Source organism: Siniperca chuatsi, linkage group LG1 (genome assembly GCF_020085105.1).
Source record: "Siniperca chuatsi isolate FFG_IHB_CAS linkage group LG1, ASM2008510v1, whole genome shotgun sequence".
In the NCBI taxonomy this organism is placed as follows: Eukaryota; Metazoa; Chordata; class Actinopteri; order Centrarchiformes; family Sinipercidae; genus Siniperca; species Siniperca chuatsi.
The window spans coordinates 31,322,590-31,348,435 of record NC_058042.1 but is presented as its reverse complement, the minus strand read 5'-3'; the positions used below and the strand labels follow the sequence as shown (position 1 = coordinate 31,348,435).

The following is a 25,846-nucleotide window of genomic DNA, read 5'->3' as shown; positions in this document are numbered from 1 at the left end:
ATCACCTCAGAAATATTGCAAAAATACGACACCAAGATTTCTTGCAACAGGCTTGATATGTTGTGACAGGTTAGCAGTAGATGGCAGTATTTGTTTAGTGATGTGTTGGGGCCCAATAATAAGGATTTCAGTTTTATTTGAGTTGAGCTGAAGAAAATTTATCGACATCCAGTTTTTTTATGTCAGACAGGCAGTCCTGCAGAGAACTCAGCATACAAAGGTCAGTGGGCTTGACAGGGAGGTGTAACTGTGTGTCATCTGCATAACAATGAAAAGAAATCCCATGGGAAGCATGTATAAGGAGAACAATATTGGTCCCAGAATTGAACCATGAGGCACACCGTAGTTGATATGGGAGAAGGATGACATGAAGTTATTAATGCTGACACAGAATTTCCTATTGGACAGACAAGATGAGAACCAGTCTAGTGCAGTACCAGATATTCCCACCCAGTGCCTCAGTCTATCTAAAAGAATGCCATGATCAATTGTGTCAAAGGACAGCACTTAAGTCCAGCAGCACAATAATTCAGCACATGCCTGCGTCTGCATTCATTAAAAGGTCATTAGTGACTTTTAATGCTGTTAATCACAGCCTGATGAAACCACAAACTAGAGACCTAGGGCATTCAGAGGATGTAAGGCTTCCCTAGGTATATTGACAATCATGGGGTTTCTGAACAATTTCCAGAACAAAAGTTCTCACCATCGAATCGCCGAAAAATGCAATTCTTACAGCAATCTCTAAATGTCAAAAGTTTTGGATACCAAAGTACAGCATGAATTTTTCTATGGTGTTCCTCAAGCTCTTGGTGTCTTAATGTGGTATTTCGGAGGGATTTTTGACAATTTGTATCAATTTTCGAGTGTGTGACAAATGGTATCAACCCAAAAACTGCTCCTCCCCCCCCACCCACCCACCCCAACAAAAAGGACAATTGGGTCTATGGTAGGGAGGGGTGGAGTGGAAGTTAATCTCATGTTTTCTATATTCTTTTACTTTGCTTCCCTTCAAATGAACATGAATCAAAATTCATTGTGTTAAGGAATAATCAGACACTATAACTATAATAAAAAAGGCATATTAAGTGTTTTCACCACTTGTGATTGGCTCATTGCAGAAAGAGGTGTGGCAGTGATTGCAGAACGATACTTATGAGGTAAAGGTTCTTTAATACATTAAATAAAACAGCTTACAATATAGAATTACTGTTTTTCATCTAATGCACCCTGAAAATGATATGGCAAACATTGCTTCAGTGCAAGTACAACAACAAAAGTCACAGGTATCACTATCCAATATACATCCAATAACACACCAGCACAAATCTAAAATGTTTGACCTATCTGATAAATTCTAACTTCAACGTGACATTGTCCATCTACTGCAGTGGCTAAGCATCTGCAATGCAGTGTGTTTGGTGCTGAGACAGATCTGCAGCCTTAACCTTCTTATTGAGCTTTTAAAGGGAATATTCAAGCCATTCCAGTTATATTTCTCTTTAAGGAACATTCTTTAAACTGGCAGGCATTGAAACTCTTTTGTTCTATACTACATTATAAGAAATTTAAAGGTAATTAGTAACCCTACCAGAGCCAATCAGAAAGTGGTATTCATTCAAAAACAGTGTTGTAATTATCAAGCTTCACTATTGCTTAGAGGCCAATTATTCACACAAGGGTGCTGTGCACTTGCACCAAAGCATGCACGCGCACACACGTGCACACACACGCACACACAAAGATATGCTGTACATGCCACTTAAAAATTGTGCATTACTTGACCTGTGACATCCAAGCAGAGGTGGGTAATACTGATACCCATTTTACTGAAAAACAACTATCAGGTAAGATGAAACTGAAGCTGTAATAGATCTAATATACTATATTTCTGCAGAATAAGAATGCATTGTTTCACTGTTATTTCTGACATGCTCTTGGTTTGACCGTTTACTGGTGGTACATTTGTTAGATTCTCTTACCCTGGTATCAGCTGGTCCCAGGAGCCAAACTGAGAAATTGACAAAATTACGTAAGTTACGTAAGAGAGAGCGGTTGCATTATTTTAAAATAAAACATGAAAAATGGATGTTGTTTGTTTCTGTAATATTCGCCAAGCATTACTCTTGCCTATTATTCACTTTTAAGAAAAGACGAATTATACATGAAATGTTTTCTGGTTCTTCTTTGTTGTTCTCCTCTCTGAACCATCTCTCAACTGTAAGCCAGCTCAGGATATCTACAAGCAAGGACAAATAATGGCTTGGCAAACTTTTTGACATAGAGAATAAAACTTTTTGATGTAGGATATAATGTGCTTTTTGTAACTCCTCAGAATCCCATCTGCATTGGAAATTGAAGAAACCTTCAAACCAACTTGACAGAGTTAGGTCACCTCTTCAAAATTAACTTCATGAAATTGTTTAGAAAAGAAACGTTTTTAAATGTTGTGGTGAAAGCAGATTACGTTTCCAGCTCAGAGGATAGGCCTATCATTCCAACCTCATCAAGGCCAGCCTTTCACCTAGCGGGAGAGAGAACAAGGTAAAAGGATCAAATCTTCTTCTTATGAGAGGGAAAAATAAAATATCTTTCCTTGGGGCTAGTGAAAGACATTCTCTTGGGTGGCTGATGGTTAAAATATGGTATTTATTATACAAGGGAAACCATGAGGATTGTGAATAGTTTCAGAAGTTCCAAAGATCGTAAACATAAAGATTAAAAAGTTTCCTTGTGACAGAATGAGAGCAATGATGAAAAGGACTTGCACATTGGACCTTTATTAAACAAGTGAAATCTCTATCATTCCTTTCAGATTGTAGAGCACTGAAGGGAGGCAATGTGACAAGACAAGGGGTTGATGACTTTCATTTATTTCTGGTGGTCTACATTAAGTACAGAAGGCCAACAACAATACATGTATAAAAATATTTTGGCAACACTCGTAACTGACGTATTCTAGTATTTATTATGGTGATATACTTTATCTTCACACATTTAATGTTAACTCAGTTAAGTATGTAGGTTACTTTGATGGGGCAGATTGAGGGGTTGGAGGGATGGTGATGGGGGTGTCAAGATATTTATCAATTCTATCATGGTGTAATTCCAACTAACCTGTAGTTGTTTATGAATGGTCATAATGAGCTTAGACCTAATTGTACCAGTATGTTAGATATAATTACTTACAATAAACTGAGCCACCAATCACACCCATCCTAACCTGGTTCCAATGCAAAAGGTCATGGATAGAACTCCAAAATATGACCCTAATGTTCCCTCCAATAAGCATACAACTTTGGTAGATGAAGAGGTTGTATAAATCACTCACCTCTCAGCTAAAGAGCAATTAGCAATGCAACCATGATGGACAACAGCTTAAGAGGAATTATAATAGTATGTATGAAAGGCTCCTGCAAATCTAAAACACCACCAGACACTGCAACCTCCCTCCTTGCAGGAAAGTTCCTGAGAGGATTGTTGAAAACAAGCCCTTCTCCAAACCCAACATGATAAGAGGATATGATGATTTCTACACCTTAACATATGTAGTGTGAAAATTGTTTTTCTTGATAAGCATTTCTGTAATCAGGAAAAACAGTGGATCAGCCTATTCCCTCGTGGCACTTCTAACGTGTGTAGCACTGCTCTGTAGGTAGATGGGTGTAGTACTCCTTCTGCATACCAGCAGGAGATCATTTCAGATGCACTGGCGTGTCCCTCTGGGGGCTGGTTCAGGCTGGACATTGCATTATTTGTCTATATGTGCAAGGCTGGAACATCGCAGGGTGACAGAAACCACAGAGTGGGCAAGCTGTTGCAAGGATCATCTGAGTTCAGATTCTTAATCCACAGCCCCCTAGCTACTGGGGAATGAATGGTTGGCAGGGGATACTTGTGACTTCTCATCTGCATTTTCAGCATGGCAAATCTTTTTAGCACATACCTATGCATGCAACATAGGAACCAATGTTGCACCCTGTGGACCATGGTCTATTCTCTGGACTAGGACTTGATATGGAGGTCACCCAGATAAAGGTGGACTCCATGTATCCCCTGTATATTTTCAAAGTAAAATATTTATAGGTCTAAGTCATTTACAGAAACAAACTAGATGAAATGGCAAAAGTTTAGTAAGTTGGCTAAGATTTGGTAGTAACAAGCATTAGCTCTACAGTGAATGAAGGATGAAATCTGTGGGGGATGACATGGACCAAAAACATGTCACCAAATATTCATAATGTAATGTATCAAACCTTCATTATACTTTACCCAAGGACAGACCGTTCAATGTGATTCATTACACAAATGACAGCATGTTCGCACACACACAGTCAGTGAAGGAACAAAGCCTGTTTAGTGATGATGATAACGACTTAGCCAATTCATTATGACACTCATAAAGGTTTTTCTTTTTTAATTACAGTATCATGCTGATGGCTCTATGACATTTAAAAACCCTCTAATTATTCTGCACAATGGAGGGACCATTAGAGGGGCTAAACCAAAAGCGATTTTAACATTTTAACATGGCCCTGTGGTGCCATTCACAGTTTGGCTTGCAGCAACAGATAACAGACAAAGATGTCTAGGGGGAATCTCCATCACACAAAAGCAGATCATCTACAAAGTTGATATTTCTCATTAAGTAAATTTTTGTTTGAATCAAAAGACTAAAAGCCCAAAAACCAATAGAAGGATTAAATTAAGAAAAATCTTACTTCCCCACTGAGAAGATAATAACCCTCTAAAAGTCTGATATTACTAAACATCCCACATCTTGTGGCATCAGTAAAGATGATTGAACACCTAGTGTTGTGCTTGTGTCATATCTGTGTATTAAATATGAAGCTGGAGCCAGCAGCCAGTTGGCCTAGCTTAGCATGAAGATGGGAAACAGGGAAACAGCTAGCCTGGCTCTGTCCAAAGTTAAAAAATCCACCATGTGTAGTGACTTCCTGGACTCTCCACTGGTTGCCTGGCAACCTCACCATGATGACAAGACTCCTGTCACTGCAACAGCCCAAAATATAGCACAAACATTATTGTTCCCTAACCTTAGCCACGTGGTTATTATTGTCACCATGATGACAAAGGTCCCCTAACCTTAACAAAGTAGTTATTTTAACTGCAACCATGATATTTCCCTAAGCTTGACCAAGTAGTTTTTGTGCCTAAACCTAACCAAACCTTAACCATAGAGGTGTCATAAAACGTGTTTATTTTCAACAGTAATTTGTAACAGTTTTGGATGGGATAGACAAATAATGCCATCCTGCCAATAGATATGTCAGATTAAAAAACGCTTTTATGTGTAATCAGGAAGTTACAGATTTCAGCAAAACACAAAGGATTTGAACAAAATTTTTCATCAATCACTTGCATTTAAAATAATTTAAAACTAGAATACACAGCTACCAGCAGCTGTGTTTAGGGACACAAATGAGTCATGGAAAATTAACCAGTAATCCAACAGATAAATAAATACAAAAAAAGAAGCAAACAACTGCACAGGTTTGATCTCTATCTCATGGAGCGCCACTGCTCTGAAGTGCAAAACAGAAAACGTCAACATGAATGAACTGAAATTAATACATGAACATAAACTTATTAACAGGACTTATCAAACAAATGTACCTTAGTGCGGGGATTTTAGCATTTTAGAAAGGTAATACAGTTGGCAGTCCATAGCAGACAGACAAGGTTAATGGTCAAGTCACTGTGTAGCAGAGGAAAGCAAATCAGGATTCTGGCAGAACGATCAAAAGGTGCCAGCTGCTTTGGCCATGAACAGCTGTCGGTGCAAAAACTCAGCTGTTGTGTAGAATAATGTAGAATTTTTTTTTTCCACTGATTACACTCTGTACTGTACTGTAATGGAAGTTGAATAACAAACTGTGCGACATACATAGTGAAAACTGGTGTGCTTTCTATCTAGAAAGCACCTGGGAATAATTTTGTACTCGTTGGTAGGTGTTCAGACGTCACTTGCTAACTGAGGCGTTTTCACAACAATATGCAGAAAGGTGGGATCCAGAAATTCATATTTTTCTGCTTCTAAAATACCTTCTCTCCCCATCTTCATCTATGGTTCTTTCCTTTTTGGTTGGATTGGAAAATGACATCACACTGCAGACAACTACACCTTGTAAACAAATCATTCTGAGGACAGACACATGAAATCTCTACATGTGAAATTGCTTATTAACCGATCAGAAAACTAAAAAACAATCAAATGTCTTAACATGGTTATGGCATGTCTCTATCAAAGACTTGTACTCTCAGAGAAGCCCGTTATTATCTTCTCAAATGACAAGTTTACAAGTGCAATTGAGAGAAAAAAAAGAATGGCAAATTAAGAAAATGGAAGATGAAAGAGATGACAGGGTTGTGTTAAGAAAAAAAATTTGAAATGCAGTCAAAAACAGTTGTTCGATTGTATTGCAACAAGAGACCAAAAAGTCAACATCTGTAATAAAGTGAGGCCTATTTTATCATTAAATCTCAGCTTCCTGTTGATTATCATAATATATTGAGCTCATTTTTCAAGAGATGCTGGGAAATAGCTTTGGCAGCGTATTTAGAGGAACAGGATATCACACATTCACATACAAAATACACACACATTCCACCTACACTTGTTCAGTGTTCAGCACATGAGGGAATATGTAAATGTAACTGATGTGACTGGTTGGAGGAAGAAAGTGTAAAAACAAAATGGATTTTTTATTTATTTATTTTATTTTAAATAGGGCCAGAGAAAATGACTCGCCTTGAAGAATCGAGCTTCAGTGAGATCCACGGTCGAGTTTGTCTCCTCTGATTGCTCTTCACACAAGATATCTCATGGTAGAAGGAAAGCAATCCGTGAGAAAAGGCCAGCATCAGAAAGCAGCAAGAGACTCGGCACAATCAGACAGTAGATGCAAAATGCTGTGGGACCAACTGAACGCACTTCAAACAACTCGAGGAAAAAAAAAAAAAAAAAAAAAAAAAAAAGCTAAAACGCAACTCAACTGATGGCACCTGGGGCTCTTAAGCAATGTAACGTCTGCCCCCAAAAAAAGCACAGCGCTTTGATGCTCAGAGGTGACTGTTCTCTTTATATACTGTGGCTGATATTATTGGAGAAGACAGATAAAAGGTCTGGAGGGATTTTGACAGGTAGACAAGTGCTGTTTAACAAGGCAATCTACAGGGCAAACAGTTCGATGTTTCCTGACCGCATTGACTCGTCATCCCTCTCCGACAAAAGGCTTTGAACTCATCTCACGCACACACTCACACAGAGAGAACCATGGATTTATCCCCTCGTACAAGGCCATTAAGTGTCTGAACTGGCTGTGTCTGGGAGGCTGGATCAAGGACACTTTTTTTTCCCTAAACCGTGAAAAAGAGCTATGTTGGGGCTCCTACAAGTGAAACTTCTATTTATGCTTGCAAGATACTTCCCAACAAGATACTTACTAAGCACTGCAGGGTCAGCTCAAGGTCAAAGTGAAACGCTAATAATGGCATCAATACAGGCAGACACAGTGTGAGAGAAGTACAGATTTATCTGTTTGTGGTGGCAGGTGAGGATGTCAGGATAAGAGTGTGTGTACAAGGCAAAGAAGTGATGGTGATAGCACATTCATTTCCACCACTGAAGATAAATAAAGATTTAACTGTATTATAAAATGTAACATCTTTGTAACAATGTCAGTGTACCACACAACATTTCGCAGTTACTGCTGAGCATCACTTGAAGGAGTCACTTTTTATCAGGTGACCACAATGGTCTTTTTCCGAGGATCAAGTTTAATATGGCACTCTTTTCTTCATTCAGCCAGGGTGGCAATCAGTCTCAGTGTAGCCTGGTGTCACACCTCTGACTAACTGCATGTTTTCAATGTTTTTAGCTATTGAAATATAGTCTTGTGTTGTACTTGTTGATTCCTGTTCCCCCTGTTGCAGAAACAATAGACCAATGAATGTTTTGTAGGCTGGATTAAGAAGCTATCAACTAGCTAACGACCTAGCTATATTTATGAACAAATATCAACAAGCCACAGTGAGATCAACACAGCTGTACAGGTTGTTTTAAGTCAACTTATAGAAATAACAACTATTGGTCATTGTGAAATAAAGTTAACTGCTAGTTCAGCTAAACATGATAAATATGTCACCCCAATTGGCAAGAGGAAGAGGGGAGGAAATGAGGACGAAACATGACAGAGCAGAATGTGAAACAGAGAGACGAAGAGCACAGGGCTTGACTGATTTGGAGATGAGATGTTAAAGTTTCTGAGAAATGTTATTCTGTCTGGACGTATAAGCTTCTGAAAAAGCATTTCAACCAACTTCTGACTCTCCATTAAAAGATGAATAAAAAAATCTTTCAAGGTCGACAGCTCCTTAAAGAACAATTCCAACCTTTAACACTTACACACTTTTAGAAGCAGCTAATTATATTTCTCACTCTGTTTAGGTTCTCTCATTTTGTTTCAAGCACAATGCTGTAAATTCACACGTCAAAGCTCACTGAACTCTATCCAAAAGAAATGTGTGAATTTACTTCGTCTGTGCGAGCAACTCAACAGTCAACGTGATTCTACTGAAATATTGATTCTGGCTCAAAATGTTGCTGTTATAAATGCTGGTGTGATTTAGCTCTTGTACTAAAAACAAGTTCATCTTCTGTTTATTCCAAACTTATGAAAATATAAAATACATCCCTTTTCGTGCAGCAGAGGATTAATTTCCCTGTAAAGACTTATCAGACTCTGAGTGCAGCAAATGTTAAAGCTTTCATGAACTAGCTGGAGGCTCAGTTATTACTGTGCTGTAGCAGTTCGTTACACACCATATCAAAATAGACACCTGAAAATTTCACAAATTGTTACTTCAAGAAAAAAATGAAGATGTAATTGCATTTTCTTCTTCAAACAAACAAATCTGAAGCCTACAGAGGCATCTTTTGGTCGTGTAAGACCCATTTTTTAGAGTGCGACTGTAATAATGTGAGTATGTGTGAGTGGGTGTATTCATACGTGTATGATGTCCAGATTTCACCATCCGTGGTAATAATTTCATGCTTATGTGCTTATAGCTGTGTGGTGCACATGCATAAATATGTTCATGCCTCCACCCGATCATTCACATCTCTCCAGCCGTTGTGGTGATGAATGACAGCACAGCAGCCATTAGTGAGCTCGCTTGACACAGAGAGGTCACACTGTAATGTAGACCCCAACGTGGCACCGCTGCACCATCAGTCACGGTCGGCAGGTCAGACGAAAAGCAAGTGGGACACACTCGGGCTTCAAACAGATAAACGACTCCACCGCTCCATAGAGGCAGCCATTGTTCTGCTCTGGACCATTGCTTTCCTCCCTCCCTGAGTAGCTCTGTGTGGGGAGGGGTGGGCTATTAGCTGTGGGTGGCAGTGAAAATAGACACATACAGTATGAGCACACGCAAGGACAAGAGTGTGCGAGCATGTATGTACGCTGTAATTTTCTTCTGACAAGCTGGAGAATAAGTCGTCAAATAAATTGTAATGACTGGCAACTCATTTCCCGCTGTGGGAATAGAAGAGAAAAGAAGAGAAAGGAGGGCAGAGATGAAGGGAAGGTTAGAAGAGAGAGGAGACAAGAAGGTATAAGAGAAAAGAAGCAAAGCAGAATGCTGCAGAGAGCAGAGTGAAGGTACAGCAGAAAATGAGAGGAAAAGGGCAGAAAGAGGAGTAAAGTGAAAAGAAAGGAGAGCAGTGACTACCTCTGAAAGGTCAGTGTCTCCTCTCTTCATTTTTCTCTCTGATTGAACTTGCCAATTAGCCACAGAGTGCTACACTCTGCACAGGTGGATGGGAAACAACCTAATCAGGGCTGGGAGAAAGAGATAGAAACAGACTGGATGGAGAGAAATCGGAACAGTGTATTGTTACACAGTAGCCATTCATTCATTTTGGAACTGAGATGGATTTGATTGAGACTAGTTTGGAGTGAAGTGGACTAAATGCAAAAGAGAAATAAAATCACGGGGAGAAATAAAAAAAAAAAAAAGAGACAGAGAGAGAGAGTGAGGCACCCCAGGTCTTCCGAACAGACAGGAAGATGGATGGGAGATCGATGATGAGAGGATATAGTCTGACGACGCAAATTGGCATGAGAGAGAAGGACGGAAATCAGGAGACATTACAGAGCAGAACGATAAACAGACAGACAAAGAGCTCAGGGTCTGACACAGGTAGTTAATATTGTGTACAATATCTAAAGAAGATAAAGAAGCATTTTGTCCAACATAGGCCTCTCCAATGCTCCTTGAAATTCTTTCAGGGTTGACAGCTCCTTAAAAAACAATTCCAGCCTTTAACACACAAGTTATTAAAAGCAGCTGCTTTCATTTCTAACTCTATTTAGGTTTTTAAATTGTGTTTTTGTCTTGTTTCAAGCACATCTAACTCATCAGCTTTTTTTTAAGAGTTCAGGCCAATGTTCAACAAGCATGCAGGGAGCAAGAGAAAGCACTTTCTCCACCAACAGCAGCCTATAATCCAGAATGCAATGCAGCCAAGAGACAGAGAATGCCGTGTCTTCAGTTAGGAAGCGGAGGCGGACATCTAACTTGATCTGGAGTGGAGAGACTCTTGATTTCTGGCTCTTAGTGTCACTGAAGAAGCAAAAGATGAGGCAGGCTGAGGTAAAGTGGTTACTTCAGAAAGTGAAATGCAACATATCATTACACCTGATAATATCTGTAACAGTATAAAGCATGGTAGACATTGTGGGGGTGGAGCTGGACTCTCTGGCGGTGGTGTCAGAGAGGAGGATGCCATCTTGGACAGTGTCTCCCACCCACTCCATGACGTGCTGGTCAAACAAAGGAGCACCTTCAGCGGAAGACTCAACCCCCCAAAATGCACCACTCGTTTGATGGCCACAGTCATTCCTGCCTGTGGCCATCAAACTCTTTAACTCCTCTCTTTAAGTGTCAGCCTGTATGACCTTAAGTCACTAAACTGGATATTGGATCATTAACATCACTGCAATACTTGAAATAATTGTGCAATATTCTCTGTTTAATACTCCGGTGCAATATACTCTGTTTTCAGTTTAAAATTTATTCATACTTCTATTACTGCTGTGCAATATCCACCGTCTCATAATCATCATAATAAGCTACACTTAACTTGACAGTACTCATTATTGCACTATTACTTATTACTTATATTATTACATTGTATTATTATACCATACATACTTATCAACCTATCAACCTCTAAATCCATTTTTGTACTTACATATTTTAGCTTTTATACTTATATCCACTTAGTACTTAATTTATCTTACCTGCATTATAGTGTATTATATTTTGATTTGCTTAGTACTTCTATTCCTTCTATTCCTGTGTGCATTGGCGTGATAGTGAGCGGCAGTAACGAAAGAGTTTCCCCTCGGGGATCAATAAAGTATTTCTGATCTGATTCTGATTATACCTGCTAAACATCAGCATGTTAACGTTGCAAGTGTGAATATGTTATCATGCTACGGTTAACATTTAGTTCAAAGCACCCCTACGCTTTACTACAGCCTAACAGGACTGCTAATGTGGCTGTAGACTCTTGGTCTTGTTGAAATACAGTAAATCATTATTTCTGTATAGTCAATCAAGTAACTTAGTTCAGTCAAGGATGGCCTCCTTCATATTAGATGTTTATGGAAGTGACTGATATTCGATAGTTGATGAAAAATAATAGCAAACTGGTACATTCATTCGACTAATGAAAGACAAAAAATTAAGACAGCTGAAAATTGAATTGTGAAAACAGAAGTGATGAGGAGAAAAGGGGTCTGAAAAAAAATGAAGAACACAAAAAATAGAGACCAAAGAAAAAGACAAGATGAATAATTGAATAAAATTGAAAAATCACAATTCTCTGCCTCTCTCATCTTATCCAGTCTTGTAACTGCATTGTCATGAGCTGGATCAGACACCAACCGGAGACACGACGAGAGACAGAGAGAGAGAGAGAGAGATGAGGAAAGTTGGAGCAGAAAATAGGATTCACCAACTCATCTGTTTTCTTCTTTCATTAAACTATCCATCCTCCACCCATTTCCCACTTCTCTGTCATTGGATACTGTGTAACATACAAACACACACACACACACACACAAACACACACAAGAAGTCGTTGACAGGCACTAAGCATTGCTGTGATCTCTCAGTCAGTGATATCGATCTATCCCAACTGGCAGCCTTTCTCTTTCTCCCTCTAACACACACACACACACACACAGACAGATAGGAAGATGGTGATGACAATGACAGAACAGTTTTATCCCTTCGTGGCTGCTGTGGAGAACAACTGGCTGCCAGATAATTTGGTGACATATGTTTGTGTGTGTCTGCACGCATGACTGCATGTGTAGGGGTGTGTGTGCAAAGTTAGTTACAGCTAGGGGTTCTGCAAATACAGACAGCTTTACGTGCGATACTCTGCTCCTACACTGAGTTAATATCCAAACACACAATAAAACACACCCCCTATTCCTCTTTAATCTTTTAAATTTGCCTTTGCCTGTACATGAATGTATTACAGCAATTACAAGCGTGCCCCCTCTCCCTCACTCTCTGTTTCTTCCTCTACATTGAACATGACTGTATAGCAGTAATTAAGAGTGTGTTGTGTTACACACCACTGCTAATCTTGCAGACTCAACTCAATCCACTGTGTTAGGAGATTACTGCTCACGGCATGGGCTCTTGTTATCGTACTTATGTGCACACGCACACACACACACACAAACACACTGCAGGCTCCGGAAAATACACACACAATGAATTGTTTATGTGCTAAAGTGGGACTGCTTCTTCCATGACACCTTCAGGCATTTTTTGTCTGCAATTAGATTACCCTGACTATGCAATTTAGGATGACAAGTGTTCCCTAAATCTTTTTCAGTATATTCATTGTGTGCGATGTTGTATGCCTGAGTTTGTGTGGAGCTGGCAGTGCCACTTAACAGGGGCATTACAAGAGCCCATTATGTCATTCCTTCATGTTAAAGGCCTTACTTACATATTTGATGTGACTGCAAGTTTTTCCTCTAGACTGTCCTCCCATGAAAAATGACAGCATCGGTCCTTTCAGTAAATGCTCAATAACAACATATGTGTATGTTGTATGTGTATATGTATGTATGTATGTGTATATAGGTGTATGCATTGTCCTTGTATCCTTTATGACATTACCTGTACTCCTGCCTGGTAATGTGTTAACATTGGGGGAGTGTGCTTAGTACAAGAAGAAGTACAGCATAAACCTATTTTCCTCTGACACTGTTTGTTCACATGAAAGGGAAACAAAACCAGATCTAAAAATAAAAGCACTGCATCACTGAAGCAGTTTGAACATGCTTAATCCCTCTGATGAGTTAAAGAAATATCAATACATTTGAGAAAGTTACTCAGGATTTCAGTTCATGTTAAACAAGTATATCTTGAGTGAAGTTAGCTTTGCAAACAGACTCTGGCTCTGGAAATTCAGTGCAGGATTTCACTTATACTTCTTTCTGTGGTCTAAAGCGTGGGAGTATATGCATCTCGGGTGGAGGGGGGAACTCATAAAAGTTCTGTACTGGGGCCTTCAGCTGTTGTAAACTTTTAGAAAACTGACTGACCAGATCAGCTACTTGTGATATTGTTTGTATTGAAATCCGAGTATCTCCTACATGATAACAGCCTTGTTATAACCTTACAATGGAGGGTTTCAGATAGTTTCATGAGACCCGCGGGTCATAGCATTGAGCTGTAGACCAGTTTGCAGTGCTTCACCCGAGGCTGTGCTATTAAAAATCCTCAGAACTGGAGTTGTAAGTAGTAGTGTTTTTGAATTATTTATATTGTAAGTGTTAAGGAGCATGTTGCTTTCGAAACCCACTGTCTGCCTTCTTACATGTAAATTAACATGAGTGAACTGAACTTAAAGTTTGATTAAGTGTAAATAGAAAATACTATAGGCTGTCTATTTATGCTACACTGTCGTACGTTGCCATGCCCAGTCAAAAATAAATTGTGTACTGATGAACAGGCATAAGGAGTAATTGCTGGTAATTTTATAGCCAGAAGCGTGTGGTGTAACTGAGCCACATGTAGAAACAAAAAGGAATACACTGTCCACTGGTATTTCAACCCTATTGTCAGACAAGAACATTGATATTGATATATGACAATTCTGAAAAGCGGAAGATTACATTCAATGCCAGCATTTTTTAATTCTTTGTCTCTACAATATCTGCGCATGGAAATTACAGTTATGGTACATAAAAAGGCAAAGGTTAAAGGTCTGTGACAGGACGCAAACTCCAGTCTTTTGCATGAAAGTTAGACAGGCTACACACACCCCGGCCTACATATCCGTACTTTCTGCCTTGCTATACATAAAGGATGCACTCCTTCCTGCAGTGGCACTGAACGTTGGCATTAGAAGTAAATTGTGAGGTTTGTGATCCAAAACGTCCAAAATGGACGTTATACCTAGGATTCTAAATGGCTGGCTAATGAGTTACTTCATTTCCTTCTCTTCTCACTTATTTTTGCTTACTTTTCATCATTGCACTGTGTCAGTTTTGTGTGTTTGGTTTCCCATCTCAAGTTTCTGATCAGTAAGGGAAAAGATTGCTGTCATGTGGCTTTTTTGATAGATTTTTTTCACTATTACTGACCTGCATGCGACACATGCACAAGTCCTGCAATCTTTGACACCAAAATGACATGGTGCTGCTCAACTGCTACTGATAGACCCTTTCCTGTGACTGCCCTCCCACTTAGGTGCAGTCACGTTCAGTGAGTCACTGAAGATACCAGATTCTTGCCAGCACCAGTGACAAGAAAAATAAAACTTGTAAGTACATGACAAATAAGCTACTTCATCTGCACAGAGTTGTGCCATGCTAAAAGTAAAGCACATAATGGTATAGAACCTGATATTGCTTTAGAACTTCCTCCCCAAAGCCCTAAACAGCTAATAGCAAAGTGTTACAAACAAGCTAAAATGAAAGCTGTCTGTACATGGCAAACTGCTTAGCTTAGTTTGCCATGTATCTTAAAATATGTCAAAAAATTCTTGTTAACTTACTGCTGGCTAAGACAAACCAGCCCCTCCTCCCTCTACCAGTGATACCTGCAGGTGAATCACAGCAGCAGCAGAGGGAGGAGGACAGCGGGAAGGACTGATACTGACTGATGTCTGTGTTCTACATTCTTTCTAAACTTCACTCAGTATTTTGATGTCAGGAATATGATTTATTTTACATTTTCATTTTAGATTTGTTTCCAGTGAGATATTATTGAGTTTATAAAGTGACTTTGATGTTGTAAACATTACAATTCTAATTCTGTTCTGAATTTATACTTTTTTTACATAATATATAAAAAGCAATTATTTAGTAATGAAAAAGAACCAATAAGAGTACTGATAAGAGTAGTAGTATCGATAAAATCTATAATAATGATAATGATACCCGTGCCGTGAGTTCAACACTACAATTTGTCAAAAAACACAGATTTTATTGGGGACCCACTCGATTTCCGGACCCACAGGTGGTCATTTGAGTGTGTCCTGGGGACTCACTACATTGAAAACCTATCAACATCACTGTTATGACACCCCCTATACCAACCTCCTGAGCCTTTATTCTATTTCCTTTCCTCACACTTTGTCCCTGCATGCATTCTCACTGTCATCACTGTAATACTGTGAGACCACTACAGCTCTGACCTTTGCATCTCTTCTATTGCTGGCTTGTATTCGTACTATTGTAGCAGTAGAAGCCCCTTGAAAAACCACACTGGATAAGAATGTCAGCTATATTTATAAAATGTAAATTGGAAGTGCTCTTGCAGATGCGGCCATTACAGAGGTCTAACTTAACTGATTTGCTGCTACACTCTACCCTTCGTGCTGGAGCTGTTTCAAGCTGACGGATGATCTGACAAACAACGTCGTACATGGTGCCAGCTCCACTATCTGCAGTGGTCGCTACTGTAGTGGATAGATAAGAGATCAGGCACTTGAAGGACATTAGTGCGTGTGTGTGTGTGTGTGTGTGTATTAGTGTGAGTGAGAGACAGAAAGAGTGGCTTCCAATCTTTGATTCTCAACTTGTCTGTCTTTAATCAGATGAACTGACTTCCTCTGTTTCAGACAGGAAATCAATCACAGTGAAGCACACCAATCACTGCTCCTGCCTGGGTGACCCATACAAATGTCTCAAATGTGTGTGTGTGTATTTTTAATATTCATATCTAGATTTAAAAAATCTATTTATCTCTATTTTATATATGTGATGTTGCACATTCCATGTTTGTTTGTATATTTACATGTGTATCCTTGAACGCAATTCTGACTACTGGGATGCTTTTCAACACGTACTTGTGTGTTTATATATGTGTGTTTGAGCAATGGTGTGTGGACGGGGGTTAGAAGACATATTCAGACACTGTCTATTGATCTGTTTGACAGTCTCCTCATGTCTTTAACATGCAGCGGGATTGCACAATCACTCACACTGATAGCATGAGCCAGAGGGAGAGAAAGAGAGAGAGAAAGAAATGAGTCTCCCTTGGGGGAAAAAAAAGTGTTGCTGAAAGAATAAGTGAAGAAAAGGTGAATAGCGGAGGCATATATCAACAACTGTGGAAAAATGTAATGGGGTGGGAAGAACAGAGAGGGGAAAGGATCAGGAAGAGAAAAATGGGAACATGATAAAAAAACAGCTGGTGTGGATGACGGGAGAGATAGATAGCAGTAAGGGATGGAAGAGTGTGCATGAAACAACAGGGAGAGAAGAGAAGAAAGGGAAAATAGAAGAAAAAGAACAGAGAAAGGAGATTTGGTGGATGAGGTGTGGAAAACAAACAGTGTTTGTGTGCCGTTTGATGATCTTGGAGTACACAGTATGAAGTGTGTATGTGGCCATGACACATGTGCACACTTAAATCATGTTTACATCATGGGAAAAACAGAAGGAAAAGCTAGTGAAAATGTGTATGCCTCTATGAAACAGAGAGAGAGACGTAACAAGGAGGAAGATGTGCAAAAACGAGCTCTCCTGTGTGCTCAGCATATTAGAGGAGGTGCTGCAGGGCAGCCGTTATACAGGGGAGGTCTGACACCGCACACACACTTGCACATACTCGTTTGATCCAAACACGTGTGTACTGACCCGCCCACGCACACTCATAATTACACACTGACACACACACACACAGACATTAATTGATCCCGCTGCAGCAAAAGCGGGCAGAAAGGCTAGACATGAGGAAGCTACCCTGTGGCCCCCACCCACACACAAATAAATAGGATACTCATATTACAGCATTGCACACTTCAATTAGGGAGCAGCTACAGAGGCAACAGGACTTAAGCATTGCAGATGAAATTTGCTGAGGAGTAGGATGGAGCAAAGAGGTTATTGACATATTAACATCCAATTTCTTTTAATGATGTGGTTTTCTTTGCATAAATACTTCTGAGAGAATGCTACAGGCTACTACCAAGCTCTATAAACAGTGAAGTTTTTCACATGGTCTTTAGTAAGTCTTTAAAACCCTACTCATGTCAAAACTAAAAATCCACACAGGTGATGCAACAGGTGATGCAACAGGCAAAGCAACGCGGGGCATTTTCACGCCCAGTTAGTTTAAAGTAGTTATTTTGAACCCTACAGCTGTTTTCTCCTTAGCTGAATTTGTTTGGACAAATGAGAGTCCAAGATACACACCGAGACTCTCGTTGAGAAGGTGGTCAGACTCAGCAACCTTGGAGCAATTTGTTCGAATGAGAATATATGAACCACATAATGACAATAAAAGCAATGAAGCTCTACCCCCTCTCATGCTGATTTAATTTGATTACCCCTTAAGAACGTGTTTGCCACTCAAACCTTCTGACCAGTTAGGGAAAAGGCTGCTTTCTTGATAAATTAAGGCTCGCTTGAGAATTTGCTGTGTAATGCAACCAAACCTTTTTGTAAATGCTGCCAGTAGCACCCCATCTCTCCCTCCCCCCAGCAAAATCACTAGGAAAACAAAAGGAGCCGTGAACACTCACTGCCCTAGTTAGCTTGAGTGCAATTAAACCTCAAGCACCCTACATCATACCAGGGTGATGTCATACAAGAAAATTTTACGGGCAGATTTTGAAACAAAAAATACTGCAATTTCTTGCATGAAATATCTGATCACTGAAAGCAATCTTGTTGTAATCTAGCCAACCTTGAATGGAGAGCAAGCTTTTCTGGCAAGTTTTTAATCAACCAAATCGAACAAAACTGTCCTCAGCCCATACCCAGCAACGACACATGGTGCTAACTGATACAAGAAGCCTGAAGTATTCAATTATGACAAAGGTGAAGCAGTTCTCAAAAAGTGGCTTGCTGTTGGATGGCAATACAATAGATTATTCTTGTTTGTTAACATATGCATTCCCTACATAACATTAATCAATCTATACATTGTGTACATTTTAGTTTTAAAAAATCAAGTCAGTGACAGTGTTTATTGAGAGAGAGAGGTTGAGAGAGAGAGAGGGGTATTTGGGGGGGAGGCACAATGCAAATACCTAGAAATTATTATTATTTTTTTTAAATAGTAGAATTGTAATATTAATAAATTAATAATAATAGGAATGACAGCTAGTAACTACACTGTAGGATCAAATTAGGGAATACTGTTTACTTTAAGTATTGCCTTTTCACATAAAAGTCATATAAAGCTGAAGTGCCACTTCACATTTTCATTTTAAAAAAACCCAACATACTGTATATTGCTGGACTCGGTCGAGAACTAATAGAATTTTTTGGCGAGACCAATGGCCAAGTCCGAGACAAGTCCGAGTGAAAATACCAACAAGTCCAATTCCGAGAAAATAGAAAAAAATTATTTAACTTCCTTTTGATTATTGTGTTCTGAGTCAGTATTTCCCATACTGAGGCTTTATCTTGCAATAATAACAATAGTAAGACAGCTAATCAGTGTTTGCCATATTTTATCTTGGTGGCCCACCTATCAAGGTTTCTTTCTATAAAACAAGATTTTCCATTGTTCACCACAAGTTATTCAGATTCACATCACATTTTCGAGCTGAGCAGCTGAGATGCTCTGACCCGGAGAATTCCATTCAATCTGACAAAGACTTCCACTGTGAGAAAAAAAAATTACTCACCAGTCAAAAAAGTTGACTTCTATACAGTACTGCCCCCATTCACCTCTGAATTTCATTCCCCACTTTAGGTATAAGCATTCATTAATCCATAAACCATGACAGGCTGTGATATATTGAAATTAATCTTCCAGTTTCTCAAATCACTGAAGTATTATATAGGCACTCAGTCTGTAAACAAAGGAATAAAGCCTGCCGAGATTGGTTCTTACCCAACGCCCATTTTACAATAGCTTTTATTAGCTATAAGCCATATACGATTACACCAACCTGCTATTTTTTGCATGCACTCTACGTTTAGCTGAAGAGGTAGAACATATAATAACTGCAAAGTAACCACAGAAATGACCAGCTTCCCCTATAGAGGCACTAAGCATTAGATATGTTCTTTAATTAATGCTTCAAACTTTAAACTGATACTAAGACATGATTTAAAAAAAAAAAATTTAAATGAGAGATTATGGGATGGACTGTATCAGGAGGAAAATTCAGGCGGGGAAAAAATGAAAAAGGAGTGAGCTTGGGGAGCCACGTAATTATTTGGTATTAATAACTTCAGGTACAATGCTCTTACATCTATCTTACTGCTTTACATTTATAATGACATTTAAGTAATATATAAAGGTCACTACCAAACACTGCAGTTTGAACTATGCACTAATGTTGAAATATGTTGATTATGAGATAGCTCATGATACTGGTGTTAAAATATATAAAGCGTTGGACCATAACTCAAAGGCACAAGCCTGGTATAAAAGGAGCAGAGGTAATTGTAAAACAGTCGAAATTCCATTAAAAAGGTAAGTATGATGCTAAAAATCTAATTTATTGCTCAGAAATTGAAATTGATCTTGGCACAAATTGTTGCTGCCAACTACAATGAATTATTCATAATGATTTTTTTGGAAGATGTAACTATGCAAATGGACTAACACATTAACACTAGGAACCAGGATTATGGGTATTTCTGTCCAGCTTTGCACGTCCTCCCATGGAAATGAATTAAGAAACAAGTCATTAATATCAAGAATTTGCATAATTGTCTATCACTAGATAGATAGATAGATAGATTCATCTGTGCTACTGCAAGGTTTTTTTTTCAGTGCTGCTAGTTACTTTATGCAGCAGGTGTGAAGGCTCTGCTGCTGTCCAGCTCTTGGTATATGTGACCTGCTTTTGGATGCCTGCTACTGTGATGGAGACTGCTTCCTGTTCAGAACACTGGTGTTATGTGATAAATTGCTTTGTCCAGGGCAACAAACTCAGATCAGAGTCAGATTCCACATTGTGGTAGTCTATAGAAGAATTTGGAGGATTTATCTCAGACCTTGTTACTCATTCTGATGTGATTTTAATTATTGGTGATTTCAATATTCACCTGAATAAGGCCTTCGATCCTCTAAAGTAAAGACTTTCTGGCACTTCTTGATACTTTTGGTTTCACTCAGTTTGTACATGATCCTACTCACTCTGGTGGTAACACCCTTGACTTAATTGGTGGCTGGGGTGTGACACAATTTTTTTTTTCTTGACCCTTCCCAGAGCTACAAATATTTTTCCTTGAGCCTCCCTGAGTGACTATACACTATAAATCACCATATTTTATTATATCACACCAATGGTAGGTATTATTGAAGAAAATAAAAAGCAAAGGCTGGCGTTTTCCAACCATTACGTTTAACAGCAAACCATGATTCTTAAACCTTGGCCCTCTGACCCCCCTTCCCTCGTCGGGAAAACTGCAAACTACCAGCCCAACTTTGTCCTTTCCTATACTAGCTACTCAAAACCTATGACATGTTACCTATGATAATTGAGCTCTGAAAGAAAAATAAGAAGCTAACTTAGTCCGGCTAATGCAACGAGCAAACAGCACAGAGGGAGTGAGTTATCACCAAAACAAACAGCTTAAACAAAATGGCGGTCCTCCTTACAAATAATCGCAGCTGTGTGTGCACTTCAGCAGAATATGAACGTATGGGTGCATGACAGCCACCCCTCCTACCACACAAAACCAACAAAAGCCTACACATCACACACACACAGCCAACATTAGCGACATGTGCATATTAATGACCGTTTTCTCAAATAAACTGTAACAGTTTACAGTGGCAGCAGCGGCCAGAATAATATCAATTGGCACGGCAGCCATAAAAATAAGATTAGAACTGATGACTTTTTAAATATTATTTTTTAGAATATAACAGGCCCTGAAGGTTCCCCTCACTCACCTGTGGCTGAAGACCCGGAGCACATCTGCTGATGAGTCTGCGTCACCGGCTACATCCACTTCTTCCGGCAGCGATGCATTTGCCAAGGTTAACGTTAAGCCGGCTGGCTGGCTGGCTAGCTAGGCCAGTGGCTAACGTTTTTAGCCAGCTAGTTTCATCTGAAAGCTCCAAATGTCTTGACAGGAGTCACACCATGCTGTAAATGTATATCCATGTTTCATATTTCATATAAACTTAATAGTAACAGTAAGTAAGTTAAATTAACCTGAATGTGTTGTGATGAATCTAATATCACAGATACGGGACTCACTATTGTCATGCAAACATGCATTGCGTCCAATGGGCGGTTAAGGTTGGGGGTGAGGTCCAATGAGGTTAAGGTAGGGGCGGGAGATACCAAGTTTAGTGAGTCCCATACAGAAGTAAAACAGGTATTTTGAAAAGTAAAAACGTATTTAAAATGAATACAAAATACAACTATTTAATGTTGTATGTCCCTCCCCTATTGCTAAATTTTCTGCTTTATTCAATCTGCTTTCAGGGCCTGTCACTCCACTGAAAATGCACTTACTAAAGTTTTACTTTACCTTACTGGTGCGGTTACAGTCTTATCTATCTGAAAGAACACAGTGTTTCCTATAACAATATTACATCAAAGTTTTCTGATGTGAATCATGGAGTACCTGAGGACTCAGTGTTCATTGCCCTCTGCTCAACATAGACACCAGTCATGTAACAGTAACTCTTGACAACTGTGTGATCTCTCAAAGTTTGACAGCCAAGAATCTTGGAGTAATGTTTGATCCTACCTTCTCTTTTTATCAGCACATTAAAGAAATCACCAAGATTGCCTTTTTGCACTTACGCAACATAGCTAAAATTAGGTCTTTTCAGACCTTGGCTGATGCAGAGATCCTACTTCACACCTTTGTTCCATCCAGACTTGATAATTGTAACGTTTTGTTGTCAGGCCTGCCACATACTAGTACTAAAAGGCTTCAAATGGTTCAGAATGCTGCAGCTAGAATCTTAACTAAAACTAGAAAATTTGATCATATCACACCAATTTTACCTTCCCTTCACTGGCTCCCTATTCCTGTCAGATCAGGCTTCAAGGTGCTTCTGATGACTTACAAAATTGTATATGGGCACGTCCCTTCATACCTTTCTGACCTCCTTAAACCTTATATTCCATACTGTGCTCTCAGAATACAGGGCTTCTGTCTGGTATTTTTGAATATCATTATCCTTCAGGCGGGTCAGTCTCAGTCTCAATGAATCTATTAAGCCTAGTACTTATAGTCCATGTTTGTCTTGCCGATGAGAATATTGTAAATTGTCTGAAAATCACTGCATCTCTCTAACCCTCTGTTTGTTTGTGTACCACAAGCACAGCTGTGTGCCTCTCTCTCTCTCGCTCTCTCTCCCTAGTTTCTCCTCCTTGTCCTTTCTTTTCACTCAGGCTTCTCTGTGCTGGGCCATCAGCTATCCTGGGACCTCTCTCTATCCCCTGGCCCCTCCAGGAGATTCAGCCTCTCCTCTTTTACTAAGTTGGTCTATTCTGTACACTCTACATCTATTGCATGTCTGTCCATTCTGTTGCTCTTCCTGAGGTTTCGTCAATTTTTTCCCTGTTAAAGGTTTTTTGGGGGGGAGTTTTTTCTTAGCCGAAACAAGGGACTAAGGATAGAGGGTGTCATATACTGTACAGATTGTAAAGCCCCTTGAGAAAAATTTGTGATTTGTGGTATTGGGCTATATAAATAAAACTGACTTGACTTGACTTAACTTGATGAGTCTTTCTCACACCTTTCCCATCCCTGATCACGCTCAGCTTTTGGTGGTTTGGCTCTTGGTTTGATACTGCACTGTAGCTGGTTCCTTGGCAAACAGGACAATGGTGTAGAATTACTACTACTTACTATCTCTGCCCTTAGAACAGGCCATTTATCCCTTTGGCCTGGTACATGTCCCCAGCTGGCTGCCAGCGCTGTAAGCCTTTTTACTGCAGCCTCCACAGCTTCAGTTTTTTTTTTTGTTTTGTTTTTTGTATTGTATTTCTTTAGTGGTAAGGTCCTGTCCTTGATTATTACTACACCACTCTGTAGTTAAGCCAGCATACTAACCTGTTGTTGTCATCATATTGGTTTCCAGTTTTAGTTTCAAAGAGGACACTGGCTATGGCTTGACTTCCTGATTCCTGATTAGGCTGCAATGACAAAATGCTTAAGACATAACCTGGTTCTTGATGCATCAGTGCTTACTTTATGCATAATGTTACTGACAGGACTGTTTGTAAAATGAGCAAATCTTAAAATGAAAATGTGTATTCTGTGTATACAATGTGAGAGGAATCCATTTCCCCACTGTGAATGAAAGATACATAAATACAACTAGCTATCTGATACTAATATAGAGCAGAGGAAGGTAACATTGTGAGGTTTCAGGTAAGGATACGTGTCACATTTGCCTTCAACTCTGGTGACATGGGTTAGGTTCCAGATTTATGATAATATGGTGTATTTTGTACCTGCTCTCGGGATGGCAATGTGACTGACAGACTGAAATATCTGAACAACTATTGGATGGACTGCCATGAAAATTTTTACAAACATTCTTGGTCACCAGAGTATATATCCTACTGACTTTGATCCCCTGACTTTTCCTCTAGCACCATTAACAGGTCAAAATGTTCCATAAGTATCCATACGATAGATTGGCTAAAATTTCGATACAGACATTAATTGTGGTCCAATACTTATACTTATGACCAAATACCAAAAACTAATGACATTTCCATCAGCTTTAGCTATGCTTTGTGTTTAGTGGTAATTAGCAAATATTAGCATGCTGACATTGGCATTTAGGTCAAAGCACTGCTGTGCCTCAGTACAGTCTTGTTTTTACTCAAACCTCAGTCCCAAAATGTGAAGAGTTCTCATTTAACATGACATCCTTAACCTAGCATCTTCAATTTTACTGCTACCCACAGCTGAGATAATCTAGTTTGGAAATATTTGACACTTTAACAGCTCAACAGAGGTACAGTTTATGCACCTTAAATTAAAGAAAGGAAATACGCTAACAGTAATTGAAAACTTGTAAAGTACAGAAGCTGACACGCCATGCCCATTCAAGGAGCATTATTTTATTAGTATTATTCTTTTTATAATATGTAGTTATGATCATTTTATGTAATGAGTCAAATGTATTCTTCTAATTATGTCATAGATCATACCTCAAAAAGGCACACACCCTCTTTCCCCATGGTATTGGTTTCTTCCAAAAGTCGCAGGATGAAATCGGTTTGCAGCAGCATGTAGGCACGCACACAGCACTCTGTGGCGCATCACTGCTCGAGGACGAGATGCAGGCTACAGCTTAACGGCGTGTTGCTGTTGCAGTGGTTAGTAGAACATCAATCCCTTTTTCAAACGTGTGAAAATGAAATGCAAGAAATGCATTGCAATGCATGAAAATCCTACACTTGGCTATTATTGCTCCACCCCCCCCAGCCCTCTCTCTCTGTAGTTATATTAATGTGTGTAGGTGTGGTTACAGGTGATATGTACATGTACTTAGGATCTTTTAAGAAGGCTGAGCAGTTTGGAAAATAGATTACTACTGCTCAGTCTGAGCTTTTATTGGCAATGGAGCTCATGCTGCTTTCTTTGCATTGTGTTTGAAAATACAGATAGTACCATGTTGGCAGGTTCCTTTCATCTGTGGCTTTATTATATATGTTCTCTAAATTATTTTTTTTTGGGGGGGGGTCAAGAAAAGTGGCAGCAGTGTAGAAGCTAGTGAATAAGTGAGTGTGATTTTCAGTAACCATAACAGCACAAATAATTGACATGAAAATCTCTAACTAAATATACAATGAATCTTTACCCCAATATCAAGTGGGAGATTACTGAGCTAGAAAATCTGATTTAGTGAAGTTTTAAAATAATCCCCCCAAAGTCTTTGAATATATATGTCAAATTGCAGAAAATTGCATCATTATTTTCTGTTTTTTTCTGGGGAAGGAACCCCATGCCCCTGCTCTAATTGTGCCCCCCCAGAATTTTGGCTTGCATGACGCCCCTGTGTAGAAGTGTACAAGAGGGATAAGCCAAGTGGAAACGATCCCCCGGACACATTAAGAATGTATTATTATTATTGTTATTATTATAGATACACTTCTACAATGTTTGGTCATTAGGTGACTGTTTTAGCTTGTCAAACCTTAAACGTTTTATTTTGTCACTGAGCAGAAGAAAGTCCTTAAAATTAAAAGCAGAAATTATAAGAGGTGATTTTTGAAAGGTGATACATTGAAATGGCTGCTGATGTGTCTAGTTGCCCGTATCTGACATTAAATGATGAAAAACTTTTTCAGTTTCAGTTCAACATTGATGGATTA

The 25,846-nt window shown here is 39.2% G+C and overlaps 1 protein-coding gene across 4 annotated transcripts in view; it reads right to left on the bottom strand.

Annotated features, from left to right (window-relative positions):
- si:ch211-186j3.6 (neural-cadherin) overlaps positions 1 to 25,846 on the bottom strand; it is a 310,397-nt gene that overhangs the window by 275,329 nt on the left and 9,222 nt on the right. The window contains exons 1-2 of one of the 4 annotated variants that reach the window (XM_044167769.1): positions 21,752 to 21,791; positions 21,442 to 21,637 (exon numbers count right to left, since the gene is read on the bottom strand). The exons of the other annotated variants lie outside the window; for them this stretch is intronic. Coding sequence (XP_044023704.1) covers positions 21,442 to 21,466 — 25 coding nt within the window. The 5' untranslated portion in view covers positions 21,467 to 21,637; positions 21,752 to 21,791. Of the gene's footprint in view, positions 1 to 21,441; positions 21,638 to 21,751; positions 21,792 to 25,846 lie in introns of those variants that run through there. 4 annotated transcript variants of the gene reach the window in all.